Source organism: Nerophis lumbriciformis, linkage group LG23, assembly GCF_033978685.3.
Source record: "Nerophis lumbriciformis linkage group LG23, RoL_Nlum_v2.1, whole genome shotgun sequence".
NCBI lineage: Eukaryota > Metazoa > Chordata > Actinopteri > Syngnathiformes > Syngnathidae > Nerophis > Nerophis lumbriciformis.
This window is the reverse complement of record NC_084570.2, coordinates 9,821,959-9,838,225: the sequence shown is the minus strand read 5'-3', so window position 1 is coordinate 9,838,225 and position 16,267 is coordinate 9,821,959. Positions and strand designations below refer to the sequence as shown.

At 41.7% G+C, this 16,267-nt stretch overlaps 1 protein-coding gene across 1 annotated transcript in view; it reads right to left on the bottom strand.

Annotated features, from left to right (window-relative positions):
• Nucleotides 1–213: 213 nt before the first annotated feature.
• kpnb3 (karyopherin (importin) beta 3) overlaps nt 214–16,267 on the bottom strand; it is a 36,204-nt gene continuing 20,150 nt past the window's right edge. Inside the window, exons 10-26 of the mRNA XM_061985174.1 lie at nt 15,357–15,463; nt 15,148–15,272; nt 14,983–15,072; nt 14,740–14,913; nt 14,449–14,667; nt 9,969–10,052; nt 9,762–9,894; nt 9,572–9,693; nt 9,401–9,497; nt 8,231–8,403; nt 8,028–8,139; nt 7,896–7,951; nt 7,693–7,815; nt 4,106–4,325; nt 3,808–4,036; nt 1,156–1,297; nt 214–1,084 (exon numbers count right to left, since the gene is read on the bottom strand). Coding sequence (XP_061841158.1) covers nt 998–1,084; nt 1,156–1,297; nt 3,808–4,036; nt 4,106–4,325; nt 7,693–7,815; nt 7,896–7,951; nt 8,028–8,139; nt 8,231–8,403; nt 9,401–9,497; nt 9,572–9,693; nt 9,762–9,894; nt 9,969–10,052; nt 14,449–14,667; nt 14,740–14,913; nt 14,983–15,072; nt 15,148–15,272; nt 15,357–15,463 — 2,293 coding nt within the window. The 3' untranslated portion in view covers nt 214–997. The remainder of the gene's footprint in view (nt 1,085–1,155; nt 1,298–3,807; nt 4,037–4,105; nt 4,326–7,692; nt 7,816–7,895; nt 7,952–8,027; nt 8,140–8,230; nt 8,404–9,400; nt 9,498–9,571; nt 9,694–9,761; nt 9,895–9,968; nt 10,053–14,448; nt 14,668–14,739; nt 14,914–14,982; nt 15,073–15,147; nt 15,273–15,356; nt 15,464–16,267) is intronic.

Here is a 16,267-nt window from a genome sequence, read left to right as displayed (position 1 = left end):
AGACAATGCATAAAGTAGGAAGAAAATAAACTGCAAAGCAGCTAAAATAGCCACTAAACAAAATGTAGAAAATGTCTGAGGCTGGCAAAAGGATTTAAATAATCTCTTCTGGATTGTCTGGTTGTAATAAGTCATGTCCACCAAGTGTATTACCGTCAAATGTAAAAGCCAAACAAGCTGCAAACTCTTCAATTAAAAAAAATAATAAACCTCTCAATGTTTTGCACTTTTATTGTTTGTAGTTTTTGAAACGCCATCACATCCCTGCCGCACGGTCAAGGTCACAGCATACAATCGCGCATATAATCGCACGCTCACGAACTCTACAAGTCTTTATCCTCCGACCATGATATTTTTTTTTACCCATCGCTACCTACAAGTGAGGCTTACTGGTTCAGACAAAAATCCTCTGATCGAATTGGAAGGCTATGGAAAAAAGCTGCTTAAAAGTCACCATTGAATCTTCCCCCCCCCCAGGAAGTATATTCACTAGTTAGCCACTTAAACATGCCGTTACTCCGCAAACATCTCCTCTGGCGGAGGCCATCTACCCTCAGGTTGGGAGCAAAAAAAAAAAAAAAAAAAGAAAAATGATAAAATTCACAGGAGACAGGCAGTGTTTGCCCAGTGTGCATCGTCACCTCATTCATGAATCATGTGTGCAGTCCAAAACCACGTCCTGTACCCTTCCTCCCAAAAATATCACCCCCTCCCATCCCAATTGGTGAGTTTGTGTCTCTTGACGGGACAAGTCACATTGAGGGGAATGGTTGGAAACAAACATCTAGCTAAGGGGGATGAGACTATGATGTCATCAGGGTCTCCTCCGTGTTTGCACCCTCCAGTCTGTTGAGTGTGGGATGTACATTGGGCCAGGCGGGTGGGAGAGGGGAGGGGGGGCCAGTGTCCATACGCACTCTGCAGGTCGAGAGGAGGAGTGTATGAAGTCAACTTTACTTCAGGGGCTTTGTGAAGGTCGGGGGTGTGACCAGAAGGTTCATGCAGCATTCAGTAGATCCTGTATGGCTTTCTGCTGACTCTCATTCAGTGTTGATATGCACTGGGACCACAGCCCCCCCGACACCTGTTGCACAACGACGACCACGTCACACATCGAGCAGTGGGTTAAGACGTGTAAGGTCACCTGACGCTCACCTGCACTTGACGGATGACGCTGGCCAGACGTTTGCTGCAGGCGTCTTCGCTCTTCACCGACTCGTTCACTACGCCGTCGGCGATGATGAGGAAGAGTCGGGGCAGGTTGGAGTTGTCTGGTCCGAGGACGATGGGATTGTTGCTGCGGGCGACAAACACTTGCAGTTCAGCACAAAGAACAGGGATCAGAGACATGGCTGGGCGAGAAAACTATCAATATATATATCGTGACCAGTGACGTGCAGTCAGGGGAGGCAGGTGAGGCGGGGCCTCACGTGCCATCATGGAAAGAAAAAAAATGTAAAAGGGAAAAAAATAAATTAAATTGTTATATGTATCCAGTGATTATACTATAAAGTTATTTTCCATTTAACTTCACCAGTTTTAGATTATTTTTATTCAAAATCGCTGAATTTTCACATTTGCCGTTCAAATACTGAGAAGAGACTTGCGGTGATCAGCAGCCAGTTGAGCCTCACCATGGATTACGCAATGACTCGGCTAACTGCTGGTCTGCTGTGCAGTGAGACCGTATTGCTATATGAACTATATTATAAATTTCCATAGTTTAGTTAGCTGAGGTATATAATGTACAGTGTATTTTGTCTACAACTGTATGTGTGTAACGTATTTCTTGTGCTGAGCAATCATAAAATGGCTGCGGAGACGCACTGGCTGAGGCTCGCAGTAATCCCGCCTCCTGGTGGTAGAGGGCGCTAGTGATCCCAGAGATCATTCTTGCGACTACTCGGCTGCAGAAGAAGTGACAACAAGCAGTAACAGTTAGCAGCGATCGTTTATTTTTTCCTCTCGCCTGGACTATTAACATGGAGGATTACATATCTAAAATAAAACAGTTTTCTAAACTGGACTTTCAATCGAAGCAGGAGGTAATAATTAAAGGAAGATCTCCAACGAGACAGAGACTTTTAAAACTGAAGAAAGATAAGGAAGACTTCTATAAACAAGTTACCGATGCTTTTGTTCAAAAGGAGCGGCGCATGGACTTCATTTATACTGCAAGTAAAAGGTAAGACCATAATAACGTTTTTTTATTAAATGTGCTTTTTTGTGTACTACAGTTTGTATGTGTAAAGTTAAAGTTAAGTTAAAGTACCAATGATTGTCACACACACACTAGGTGTGGTGAAATTTGTCCTCTGCATTTGACCCATCCCCTTGATCACCCCCTGGGAGGTGAGGGGAGCAGTGGGCAGCAGCGGCGCCGCGCTCGGGAATCATTTTTGGTGATTTAACCCCCAATTCCAACCCTTGATGCTGAGTGCCAAGCACGGAAGAATGCTGGTATGAGCTTTTAAACATAACCCGTTAACTGCTGCCAATCAAATGGTGAATAAGATACTCTTTAGGGTTCATATGTTTGTAAATCTGACTGTGATGAAGTCAGTGCCTCACCAGCCATGAACATCACCGCACGTCACTGATCGTGGCACACGTAATCAATACCAATAAAAATGCCTCAGATGTCTCTTTGATGTATCTGATAGTGACGCCCCGCCTCAACAAAATATATGCCGCCCCGCCTTAACAATGAGGCTTTAATTAATTTCCTTAATTAAAAAAAACAAACACTTTTTAACTTTTATTGCCAATCTTATGTTAACAATGAGCCCAATTCCAACACGTATTCCCTCCTGCGCGCACACGTCTGTCCGTGTTTCACTCCTGGACAAACACTTCATTCTCTGCCAACATGGTGTGTTCACAGACCATGGGAAAAATGATCATCGTAACTCACTAATATACACATTAGCACCAGCAAGTAGTTACAGTATGAATTAATATACATAGGTCATTATTTGCGCACTATTGACTAATGATGTATTGGAAATTCAGCCGCAGAAAATAGACTGATGGGCGAACCTGGATGTTGTGACGACGCAAGCAAGACAGGTCACACTGAGGGTGGCCGTATAAACAACTTTAACACTGTTACAAATATGCGCCACACTGTGAACCCACACCAAACAAGAATGACAAACACATTTCGGGAGAACATCCGCACCGTAACAACAAACACAACAGAAAAAAAATACACAGAACCCCTTGCAGCACTAACTCTTCCGGGACGCTACAATATACACCCCCCACTAAACTCTACCCCCCTGCCCCCACCTTAACCTCCTCATGCTCTCTCAGGGAGAGCATGTCCCAAATTCCAAGCTGCTGTTTTGAGGCATGTTAAAAAAAATAATGCACTTTGTGACTTCAATAGTAAAATATGGCAGTGCCATGTTGGCATTTTTTTCCATAACTTGAGTTGATTTATTTTGGAAAACCTTGTTACATTGTTTAATGCATCCAGCGGGGCATCACAACAAAATTAGGCATAATAATGTGTTAATTCCACGACTGTATATATCGGTATCGGTAATTAAGAGTTGGACAATATCGGAATATCGGATATCGGCAAAAAAGCCATTATCGGACATATCTAATTGATGGTTGTGTTGACATTTATTTTCCTTTCTGCCTTGATAGCTGAAGGGATATAATCAGAGGAATTTAAATAAAAATGTTTCCACTTGTCATAATTTTTCCTGGTCCTTATGTTCGATAATAAACACTAATATGGTGATAGTTTTCAGCCCCAGTCAAGAACGAGTCAGCAGGTGAAACGGCCTTTCTTACCTTTCAATGAGGTCACACAGGAAGTCAAAGGTGTGCACGGCCTCCTCTTTGTCCTCGTTGAGAGGTAACCATGTGATCCAGTGAGGAAGGATTTCATTGACGTTCGCACACTCGGGCCGGAACCTCATCACCTTTCCGACGGCAGAGATGCAGTTTTCTGTGGCGTTGACGTTCTCCTTCAGGCGCGAGTCGGCCGCCTGGATGACCCGGACCAGCAAGGGGATGGCCTCTAGAGCGGGACGACACATATCAGTGCGTAAGCATCGACGCAAACTTCATCACAAGTAGTTTTCAGCACCTGTGCAGAACGGGCGGTAGCTCTCTCCGCCGTATTGCGCCATAACGCCGACGCCGTAGGCGGCCGCTTGCCGAACCTCGGGGCTGTTGTCGCACAGAGATTGCAACATGGGCTGCAGGAAATACTCGGCATATTTGAAGGAAGACGGGCTGCAGTGCTCCACCACGTCATCAAATATACACAACCCCCACTGACGGTCAGCCCACGGCCTGTTTGGACACTGCAGGACACAAAGCAGGAAGTGACGTTAAAACACAGGAAGTGGAATTGGCCTCAAACTACTTTCACTACTGTGCTTCACAACCTCCTTCACATTTAACAGAGGGCGGCGTGAAATATTTTCTTCTTCAAAAGGGGCGTAACAGAAAATAATTAAGCACTGCCTAACCTATTTATTGTTAACAGTATAGAATGGACTTATGTGGTCTTTTAAGTTGGAGTGGTATTTGGCGACACCTAGTGGTCACAACAAATCATTAAAGGGGTTGTTTGCAAGTTGCTCAAAAATGACATGCTTCAAATCAAAAAATATAAGACTACTGGCTAGCTTACGTTCAGGGAAGTGAGCACGCTTTGGGGGGAAAAGGGGAATTTTTCTATTGCAGACAAAATTTTGAATCAAGACTGCATTTACTGCAATTAGGTGCATTTCTAGATTATACTGTATCTTTTACCTTTAGATTTATTCCCATCTACCAACCTCTTTTGGCTGTCATTTTGACACTTAGATGTCCCATGTAACGTACAACATAATGTAATGTAACACAATGTTTAAAAAAAAAAAAAAGTAGATAATTTACTAACATCATTATTAGGGATGTCCGATAATATCGGACTGCCGATAAATGCTTTAAAATGTAATATCTAAAATTATCGGTATTATCAAATGCCGCTGTGTACACGGACATAGGTAGAGGTACAGAGCGCCAATAAACCTTAAAGGCACTTCCTTTGCGTGCCGGCCCAGTCACATAATATCTACGGCTTTTCACACACACACGTGAATGCAATACATACTTGGTCAACAGCCATACAGGTCACACTGAGGGTGGCCGTATAAACAACTTTAACACCGTTACAAATATGCGCCACACTGTGAACCCACACCAAATAAGAATGACAAACACATTTTGGGAGAACATCCGCACCGTAACACAACAGAACAAATACCCAGAACCCCTTGCAGCACTAACTCTTTCGGGAGGCTACAATATACACCCCCCGCTAGGCATTAGGCATAATAATGTGTTAATATTCATTCCACGACTGTATATATCGGTAGATATCGGAATCGGTAATTAAGAGTTGGACAATATCGGAATATCGGATAACGGCAAAAAAGCCATTATCGGACATCTCTAATCATTATCATTGAAAATGTAAAGTACAATTCTATAACATGCATGCAAAGAACTCAGAAAAAACGTTTCCCATTTGGCAACTTTATACTGTAGCCACGCCCCCTCGAGTAACAAATTTCCGGTGTTGTGACCCGTTTACATCAGTCATGTCAAAAATATACCTTCTCGCTGGTTACTGATAAACACTATAGAACTACAATGGGCTCAAAACTAACAGTGTTTGGATTGTAATCATCCAAATATGACAAGCAGCAAAGTAGGCAGCCGTCAACGTTGTGGCTCAAAGAGCGACCGCAGGAAACAACAAGTAAGCGAGCTAGATGGTTAGATAACTAGCGAACTTGTCTCCCTGTCCTGCAACTCAGTGCAGCGTTTAGGCAACAGGAACAGCAAATACTTGTGTCTGAGGCTAGGGTTGAACAAATTTTGTTTAAAACTTTTTTTTTTTAATTGAAAGCTCATTAAAAAACAAAAAACGCTGAAGTGATATTTTGACGCGAACATAACTTTTTTTGAAACAGCTTTTAGCTGAAAAAACATGCCTGTATGTTACAATTAATGGTTTGGCATAACATACACTACATATAAATATATATCATAATATACAAATATTAATCATATAATAAAATATATTGCTCGCCGGCCCGAGGACTTTGTGTGGAGTTCAGTCTGGCCACACGTACACACAGGGAGTGCGTGCACATACACAAAAGTAGCCCGAGAAGCTAACAACAAAGTCTTGTTACAATGGAATATACTTTTAGTCAAACAATAGCTATTCAAATCGCCATCAACACACAAACTTAATGTGTGTGTTGCCTACGTATGTCTTTATGTGCTGAAAGTAAGGGTTGTATATAAAGTTTACAGAATTTCTAAGAGTTAGTGCCCTCTATGCATCTGCATAAACAGACCTTTTAAGTTATATTCATGAGGGGGACGGCGTGGCGCGGTTGGAAGAGTGGCCGTGCCAGCAACCTGAGGGTTCCTGGTTCAATCCCCACCTTCTACCAACCTCGTCACGTCCGTTGTGTCCTTGGGCAAGACACTTCACCCTTGCTTCTGATGGGTCGTGGTTCGGGCCTTGCATGGCAGCTCCAACCATCAGTGTGTGAATGTGAATGTGTGTGTGAATGGGTGAATGTGGAAATAGTGTCAAAGCGCTTTGAGTACCTTGAAGGTAGAAAAGCGCTATACAAGTATAACCCATTTATCATTTATTTATGATGCAGTAAGTCAAATGATGCAAACACGTTTTAATACACTTCTACCTTGGAGACTTTGTATCTGTAAATATGCAACTTTTTACTTGTTTACTTTGACAAACAAGTGAAATAAGTCAAACAATTGGTAGTAATAAATAGGTTAGTGTTTTTCATAGCTAACTGTCTGGAAATAACGTATGCTGTCTTTAGGTTGAAGTGGAGTAATAATTGGTTTATGGCGCCAACTAGTGGCCCCAAAAAATGTATTTAGTTAATCTTATGACACAGTACCGGTAAGTGGAATGATGCAGACACATTTGTTACTGCATAGTTTTGAATACACTTTTGCCTTGGAGACCTTGCAACTATAATTGATGCTTGTTTATATTGACAAATCTATTGTCTTAGACTGCAATATTGTTTAATTAATGACTTATGTCCAGCTTGCATGCTATTGTGTGTTTAGCTGTTGTGCAGCTGCTAGCTCCTTGCAGCCTTTAGCCTACCATGTTTACTTTTTGTAAAAGACTACAAGAAAAAACAAAAAACATTGTGTGCTAATTGGAGGACATTTTGATGTTAACTGGGACTGGACCCCAGGAAGAATAGTTTCCACTGCGGTGTAGACTAATGGGGATCCTTAATAAACTAAACTAAAGATCTGCTTTTATCCAAGATTTTTAGATGGGAGTCGATATACTTGTTTTTGCCGATGTTGGACCAATATCAATATCGGATCAGGACACTCCTTGCAAAATGAACTATAAGATTGAACAGTGGGTACAAGTTATAATGCATTTCACGTTTGTTCTGAAAGTCGAATACACCTACCCCAAACAATTGTATGTAATAGAAGAATGGTTTAAATATAACCAAACTTAAAAAATAAAATTAAAAAAAAGTAAACGTAAAAATGTGATTGATAAACCAATCTCAGTATCAACAGCTGATGGGAACATCTCTAGCGGAAAGCCATTTCATTCCTTCATTAAAAATTTAGCATTAAAAAAAGAACACTTACTATCAACTGGACAATGAGCTGCAGCAGCTGCTCAAACCAAGGTAGCACCTTCTCTTTGTAACTACTGAACACAGAGTGCAGGATGTCCGACACTTTGGTGAGGATGTACACGTCGTTCTCATCCTGAGACCAGGAAGGAGACATTATGATCAGCAGTGAACTTTCCAGGTTTTAAGTGTTTCATGTAGCTGTAAAATATTTACCTCATCTTGCAAGGATTCCTCCACCTGCTCGTCGTAGTCCTCATCCTGTCTCTTGGCTGCGAACAAAGTGAAAGTAAGACCAATAATGCAGGAGCACAGTGGTACCGGGGCCATGTGCTGGTGAAGCCTCACCTTGCCTCAGCTCCTGGTTCTTAAAATGCTCCTCAAGCTTCCCTTTCAAAATGCCACCCAGCTCCTCAAAATGCTCGTTGTTCAGACATCCATCTCCCATCAGCTCGATGCACTGAGACACAAGCGGACCACAAACTGCTACAAATCTTCTCCATGCACAAAATCTCAGGCGCCATTTAATTTACCAGGAAGTAGTTTATTACCTTGGCAAAAGAATGCATGATCTCAGAGCGGACGTCCAAGTCTGGCTCGGTACCGATGGCCTTGATGAGGGCGTCGCACATGAAGAGCCACATTTGAGTGAGGTACTCGGGGCCTCGAACCCGCGCACACTCCAACAGCAGCGGCATGGACTCTGCTGCTGCCACCCGCACACGTGAGGCAGTTCAGGAAAAAGCTTTGATCGTTACATCGAGTTACTGAGAGGAAATATGAAAGTATGGATGGGCAATATGGCCTAAAATCTGTATCACGATATATATCATATTATTTGGCATGTAAATGATAATAGAACATTAGAAAATGGGTTACAAAGGCTCCATATCTAGCTGCTAACATTATGTCATTTCTGGTTTTAATATTTTCTAAAAAAAATATTTTTTAAATCTACTTGGTAATATCTGGTAACTTTCTGTTGTAACATGGTTCTATCCAAACTTCTGTTCAAATTTAATCAACACTTCTTATTGGATATTTTACATTAGTTTTGGGCAATGATCCGATACCAAGTAGCTCCAAGGGCAGTATCGATTATACCAATGCTGATACTGCAAATTTTCAAGATCACATGATTATATTTTTGATCACAATTCTAATCAGACAAAAACACAGGATGGTGGTGGAACATTAACAATGAAATATTTTAATTTCCTACCATTGGGTTTGGTTTAAATAATTTGGTTTTTGCTCTTAGTCTTCCTGTGCTCAGTGACTTTTAGTCAGAGTATGTAAATAATTACAAAGAGAACTACATGTTTTTGAATAAAAAAAGAAAATCAAACAACTGTAGTATTAACAATATAATCATATTATACTTGGCATTACTGTCGATATTTGTATCGGTCTGCCCACCTTTATTTACATGAACAAGCTCTAGCTAGCGGTTAGCATATCCTTCTACGGTGTGTAGTGTAGCATGTTTAGTTATTCCTGGTCTTCCAGGGATAATACTTGTAAGAAACTTAGTTTATTTGCTGCCATTAAAGAGAGGATCGCTGACTTCAGTGTCGCTAGTCACGGTCAAATTTGCGGAACACAGAATGGGTCATCAACATGCATTATAACAATGGGTGTTAAACGGTATTAAAAGCTGTATTGTTGGCCAAATGTATATCATTTATATTGTGCAACAATATGCGATAGGACAAGGATATCATCATGGAAGTAGAACTTCAGCAGAGGAACCATCAGCTTCACCACCTGCTCCGTGTACTCCACAAAACCCTCCTTAAGCTCTTTGGCATAACACACCTGCAACACAACAGTGACTGTGCTCAGTGTCCAGAAAGGCCAAAGTCTTAGTTTGTTGAGCGTGAGATAATCACCAGCATCTGGCAGGCAGTGGACTTCTCTTCCAAGCCGGCAGTCTTGATGCCAAAACTCTGCTGATCTCCAAGGTTGACAAACTCCCAGCCGTCATCCTCTGAAATGTTCTCCATATCCTGGGCTGCAAGACATCTTTTTTGCAGTCAACTTTTACAAGCAGAAATCCACCTGGTGGGCACAAAAACTTACTGTCAAGGAGCGCCACCTCAGGTTTGATGGAGGCGGTCTTCATCAAAGGGCCCATTACCACCGGTAGATACTGCTGGAACTCCTTCCCCAAGATCTTGCACATCCTGGCCCAGGCTGAGATCATGTAGGAGATCTTTAAGAAGGGAAAAACAGTTAACTCGTTCAAACCCCACAGACGGCCTGAGATGGTCCACCAAGCCTACTTACCTGCGGATCGTCGTCATCCAAATCATTAAAGTCGGTCTGAGTTTTGAGAAGCAGCTGCATGACCGCAGAGGCGTCTGGCATGAACTGGCAAGAGCAAGAAAACAAAAGGAAAAAACAAACACCTTTTAATCAGCCATTAGAGTTGGGCATCGTGCATCAATAGGAACCAGGACAAACTTGCATTGAATTGTTAAAATGTTGTCATTTCGATTACTATTGTCAATACCCAACTGGAAGAAGTTTCTGCAGCCAAACAAAAATAATATGAAATAGCCACCGCCATCAAGCGTTGCGCAAAATAGATATAATAATATGAATGATATCAATTTGGCCGACAATAGACCCTTTAATACGATCGTGATAATGCATATTGATGACACATTATAGTGGTGTCCCACCAATTTATAGCGACAAGCAAACGAGCGCATCCTCAACACAATATAGTGTTCCTTGCTAGCAGCTAACATCCTTCCACAGTGCAAAGCCACTTCTCGTTTCGTCGAAGGCAAATAAACTAAGTTTCTTACAAGTATCATCCCAGCAGGACCAGGAATACCTAAACATTCTACATGCTGACCGCAAGCTAGAGCTCTTGAATGTAACCAAAGGTGGGTGGCTCGATACAAATAGACAGTCACAATACGAAGTGTAGTTCGTATCGGTATATGTGCGACACTACAGTGGTTGGATAGATATTTATTATTAACAAATATTCTGTCATTTTTGTTAAGAAGCTCAGGATATAAAACTGAGGACACAATAGTAGGGGATAATTTAAAAAATGTATATTGTTAAAGTTAGTTACACTGATATACTGTGTGTTTGATATTAAAGGTAATCAAATATGGAATCATTCAATGATCTGGAAAATTGTAATTATGAACATTGATGACCAATATTGCCCCTGTAGCTATCTGGTATTGGATCTGAACCCAAATTTATAGTATCGTCCGAAACTAATGTTAAGTATCCAAACAACTAAATGCTTATATTATGTTTACCAAAGTGTAGACAGAACCATGTTATAACAGAAACAAGTGATTAACCGTATATTAGCTAGATTAAAAATTGTTTAGAAAAATGAAAAATAAAAAAGACGCAATGTTACCACGTCGGTTAAATTACCGTATTTTCCGCACTATAAGGCGCATCGGATTATAAGGCGCACCTTCAATGAATGGCATATTTCAAAACTTTGTTCATATATAAGGCGCACCGGATTATAAGGCGCACCTATGTCAACAAAACAGTCAGATAGGTCAGTCAAACTTTATTACCGTATTTTCCGCACTATAAGGCGCACCTAAAAACCACAAATTTTCTCAAAAGCTAACAGTGCGCCTTATAACCCGGTGCGCTTTATTACGATTCAATTTCATAAAGTTTCGATCTCGCAACTTCGGTAAACAGCCGCCATCTTTTTTCCCGGTAGAACAGGAAGCGCTTCTTCTTCTACGCAAGCAACCGCCAAGGTAAGCACCCGCCCCCATAGAACAGGAAGCGCTTCTTCTTCTACTGTAAGCTACCGCCCGCCCCCGGAAGAAGAAGAAAAAACGCGCGGATATCACCGTACGTTTCATTTCCTGTTTACATCTGTAAAGACCACAAAATGGCTCCTACTAAACGAAAAGGATCCGGTTCATAAAAAGACGCAATCTCTCCATCCGCACACGGATTACTACCGTATTTCACAGCAACTGATATTCCTGTGAACCGCACTGTGGAACGGGAGCACGTACGGTGAATATTCGCACCACAGGGAATGAGAAGTCATCCTTCACTGTGGTTCTAGCTTGCCATGCTAACTTCCACCCATGGTGATATTCAAAAGGAAGACCTTGCCAAAAGAGACCTTTCCAGCCGGCGTCATCATAAAAGCTAACTCGAAGGGATGGATGGATGAAGAAAAGATGAGCGAGTGGTTAAGGGAAGTTTACGCGAAGAGGCCGGGTGGCTTTTTTCACACAGCTCCGAAGGCGAACACACCTTCACTAAGACGGGCAGACAGCGCTGGACGACATACGCCAACATTTGCCAGTGGATCGTAAATGCCTGGGCAGATATTTCGGTCACAACTGTGGTCCGAGCTTTCCGGAAGGCAGGATTCACAGAACAACAGCGACACTGACTCCCGATGACTTCGACGAGACGGAACCGGCCATTTTGGATACCACGCTTGCGCAACTTTTCAATTCGGACACCGAAGACGAAGAATTCGAAGGATTTACGAATGAAGAATAACTTCAGAAGGTGAGCGCTATGTTTATTTTGTGTGTTGTGACATTAACGTTCGAGCAACATTATGTTACTATTGCTCTACACCATTTTGAATTTTACTATGTTTGTGATTGCACATTTGCGTACATTTTGGGACAGAGTTGTTAGAACGCTGGTTTTCAATATATTATTAAAGTTTGACTGAACTATCTGACTGTTTTTTTGACATTCACTTTAGCGCAGCGTTTTTTTGACATTCACTTTAGCGCAGCGTAGGCGCGGCTTATAGTCCGGGGCGGCTTATTGGTGGACAAAATTATGAAATATGTAATTCATAGAAGGTGCGGCTAATAATCCGGTGCGCCTTATAGTGCGGAAAATACGGTAATAGATAACAAACCAGCGTTCTGACAACTCCGTTCACTCCCAAAATGAATAAACAGCTGATTTACTCGTGTTACGTAAATCAAACGTGCAATCACAATATAGTAACACGTGAAATAGTGCAGAGCAATAACAATATATCAATAACTCAACGTTGCTCAAACGTTAATGTCACACAACACAACACACTAAATAAAAATGTAAAGCTCACTTTATGAAGTTATAGCTCATTCACAAATCCCTCGAATTCTTCTTCTTTAGTGTCCGAATTAAACAGTTGAGCGAATACGGCATCCAACATGGCCGGCTCCGTCTCGTCGAAGTCGTCATTAATGGAGTCAGTGTCGTTGCCGTTTATTAGTTCAGTGACAATTCCTGCCTTCCTGAAAGCTCGGACCACAGATGAGACTGAATCAGCCCAGGCATTTACGATCCACTGGCAGATAGTGGCGTATGTCGTCTGGCGCTGTCTCCCTGTCTTGGTGAACGTCACGTGTGTTCGCCTTCTGTCATCCACTGTTCCCACGCAGTTAGCAGTCTAGCTTCGAATGCCCTGTTGACACCAATATCTAGCGGCTGGAGGTCTTTTGTCAAACCACCCGGAATGACGGCGAGTATTGAATTAAGCGCGTAAGCGTGTCTCTTAATGTGATGTTATGAGCTAGCAAATATAACAACTACACTACCCAGCATGCAACGATAGTGACGAGCATGCGCGGTAGCCCTGAGAAGCGTTGTTGTATGCTGGCAGTTAGAATGTGGTTATGAGCACGCTGTGAGTAAACGTTGAGAACTCAGTTAACACGCCTCGTCTGCATTATTTATAATTAGACAGACAACACACTTAATAGGAGCCATTTTGGGGTCTTTACATAAACACACAAATGGAAATGAAACGTCACATATCCCAGCATGCACCGCGCGCTTCTTCTTCTTCTACGGGGAAAAAAGATGGCGGCTGTTTACCGTAGTTGCGAGACCGAAACTTTATGAAAATTAATATTAACCCATATATAAGGCGCACCGGATTATAAGGCGCACGGTCAGCTTTTGAGAAAATTTGTGGTTTTTAGGTGCGCCTTATAGTGCGGAAAATACGGTAGTAGCCTTCGTAACTCATTTTGAAATGGATTTATCATTCATATATAAAATTATATATCTCGTTATCGCAAGAGTCTGTAATATATATCGTGATATAGATTTTAGGCCATCCCTACCACTACTGAGGCAGCAGCAGGTCTCATGATCAAAAGTACTACAGGTGTTCAGAAGTGCTCAGAACTTAACTTTTATCTTTGTTGAAAAAGGGCTGTTTATTAGGTGCAAAGAACAATGGACGACAAATACAATACACTTTTGAATTCATCCATTCATGATGTGAAAAGTGAAGAGTACTCCTTCTTTGACATGTCTATTTCACGCCAGCATCGAGGCAGCAAACACATGATACCAGTGCTACACAAGTCAAATATTAGCAGTCTAACACAAATAGAATATTTGTAAATGTTTTTCATGAGGTGGCAATAACATGAACACCAAAACACCCCAGAGAAAAGAAACTAAGTATATAATTAATATTGCGCAATGATCTTTCTAATTTTAGTTTGAGATATTAGACCCATTTGTGGATATTTTCCTGGTCAGGTTATAACGCAGGTCAGTAATTCATATTTTTAGTTTCCCATTTTTAAAAAGCGGACATGTTTGTCTATTTAATAAAGGGGACATTTTATCCAACCCCCCCAAGTTAGCACCCTCATTTAAACCATGCAAACCTTTGAAGACCCTGCCTATTTAATAACGGAGAATTGTTCAAATTCAAACGATGTCCAGCTCCATGAGTCATGTGATCCACCGCATTCTGGCGCTCTTGACATACCTTCTCCTTGCCGACAGCGAGGCCGATGAGGCTGATGCACTCGATGGTCTTGCCTCGGAGCAGTCGCAGCTCCTTCTGCACAGCGTTTTCCACGATGTGCTTGAGTGAGGGCATGAACAGGTCGTAGTACGGGACAAACTTCTCTTCTGCCGTGTCTGCCACGGACGCAATGGAGGTCACCACCTGTTCCAGGACCAGTTTGGTGCCCTTCTGGATCAACTGAGGAGGGACAACAACAGACATTGAGGACAACTAACCCCCCCCCAAAAAAGGCTTTTTGTTTGTTTTTACCTCTTGCAGCTTGGCCACCATGATGACGTGAAGGTGCTGCACCAAGTTGTCCAGATAAGGGATAAGCAAAGATTTGGGGCAGTCTTCTGTGAAATTAATGAGGGCTGCAGCAGCGTGCGCCTGAACTCGGGGGTTACTTTGGTCCTCCATGGTCTGAAGCAGTGCTGAAATCACCTAGAAAAAAAAAAGATTTTAGTCAACAGAATCTTTGAATTTGTGCAGCCAATTGTAAACTGGACTGACCTTATCATGGAACTTCTTTTGGAAGGTTGGTGCGAAGTCTGTGGCCATTTGTCCAATAGCATTGCAGGCAGCGTACCGCACCCTTGGATGCTGCGCAAATGTGTATTTTTTTTTTTAATAAGTACACCACAAGAAATAAATATTCAACTATAAAAAGGCTCTTACTGGGTCAGCACAGAATAGAAGTACAACGCCAACAATCTCATTAAGGGTAGCCTCCATCTGCTGGTGGCAGCCTTCACCAATGGCCGACAACGCCATCAGTCCAGCATGACGGTACTTCCAGTCAGCTAGAAATCACCAGTGAGACGATTTCAGGAGAAAATCTAAACGTGATACATTTGTTGCTCGTTAGGGCTTGTGTGTTTACTTACTGTTCTGGAGCATCTGCATGATGTGCTGCTTAATAAGGGGCAAAATAATCTTGTCTCCCAGACCACAGGCAATTCTGTCCAGGGCACTTTCTCCTGCTACAGCATTACTGTTGGGTGACAAATAGGGATAGACGATATGGGCCTAAATATATACAACGTGATACTATTTGGGATATAGATGACAATAGAACCACCTCAAAACAGGTTACAAAGGCTTCTACATTTAGCTGCTGATGTATGCAATAACATATTGCTTAATTTTTAGTTGTGTCATTTTCTCAAAGCTATTATTTTACTTGTTAATTTACTGTTCATTGATGGTTACTTTCGGTTGTGACATTTCTATCTGCACAAACACAACAATACTTTAAAACCTTGCTAAAAGCACCCCAAATTTAGGTATCAATCCAATACCAAGTAGTTAGTTACATATTTATGCGCATAATACCCATTTTTAGGATTATTAAAATGATCACATTTTTTATCACAACGGTAAACCAACAATATCAATATATATTCAAATGTTTCCTTATTCCTTTCATTACATACATTAATATTAAAGTCAACAGTGCAAAATAAAAGCACAAAATTACTTACTGGCCCTTGTTTCCCCGAGTTTGTCAACAGTAACAAAAAACCAACAAATATTTGTGGTAATCAAAAATCTCAATCTAATCACTGTAGTATCGACCATATGCTGATACTATACTTGGTATCATTACAGTCGATATTTGTATCGAGTCGCTCACCGCTATTTACATTCAAGAGCTCTAGCTTAGCGGCTAGCTATATTTTTAGTATCTTACGGTGCGGTATAGCATGTTTTGCTAGTCTTTGTCCTCTAGTCCGACATGGAGAGAGGATTAGTGATTCATAAGCTGCACTGTAGAGGAACATTAGCTGCTAGCTCG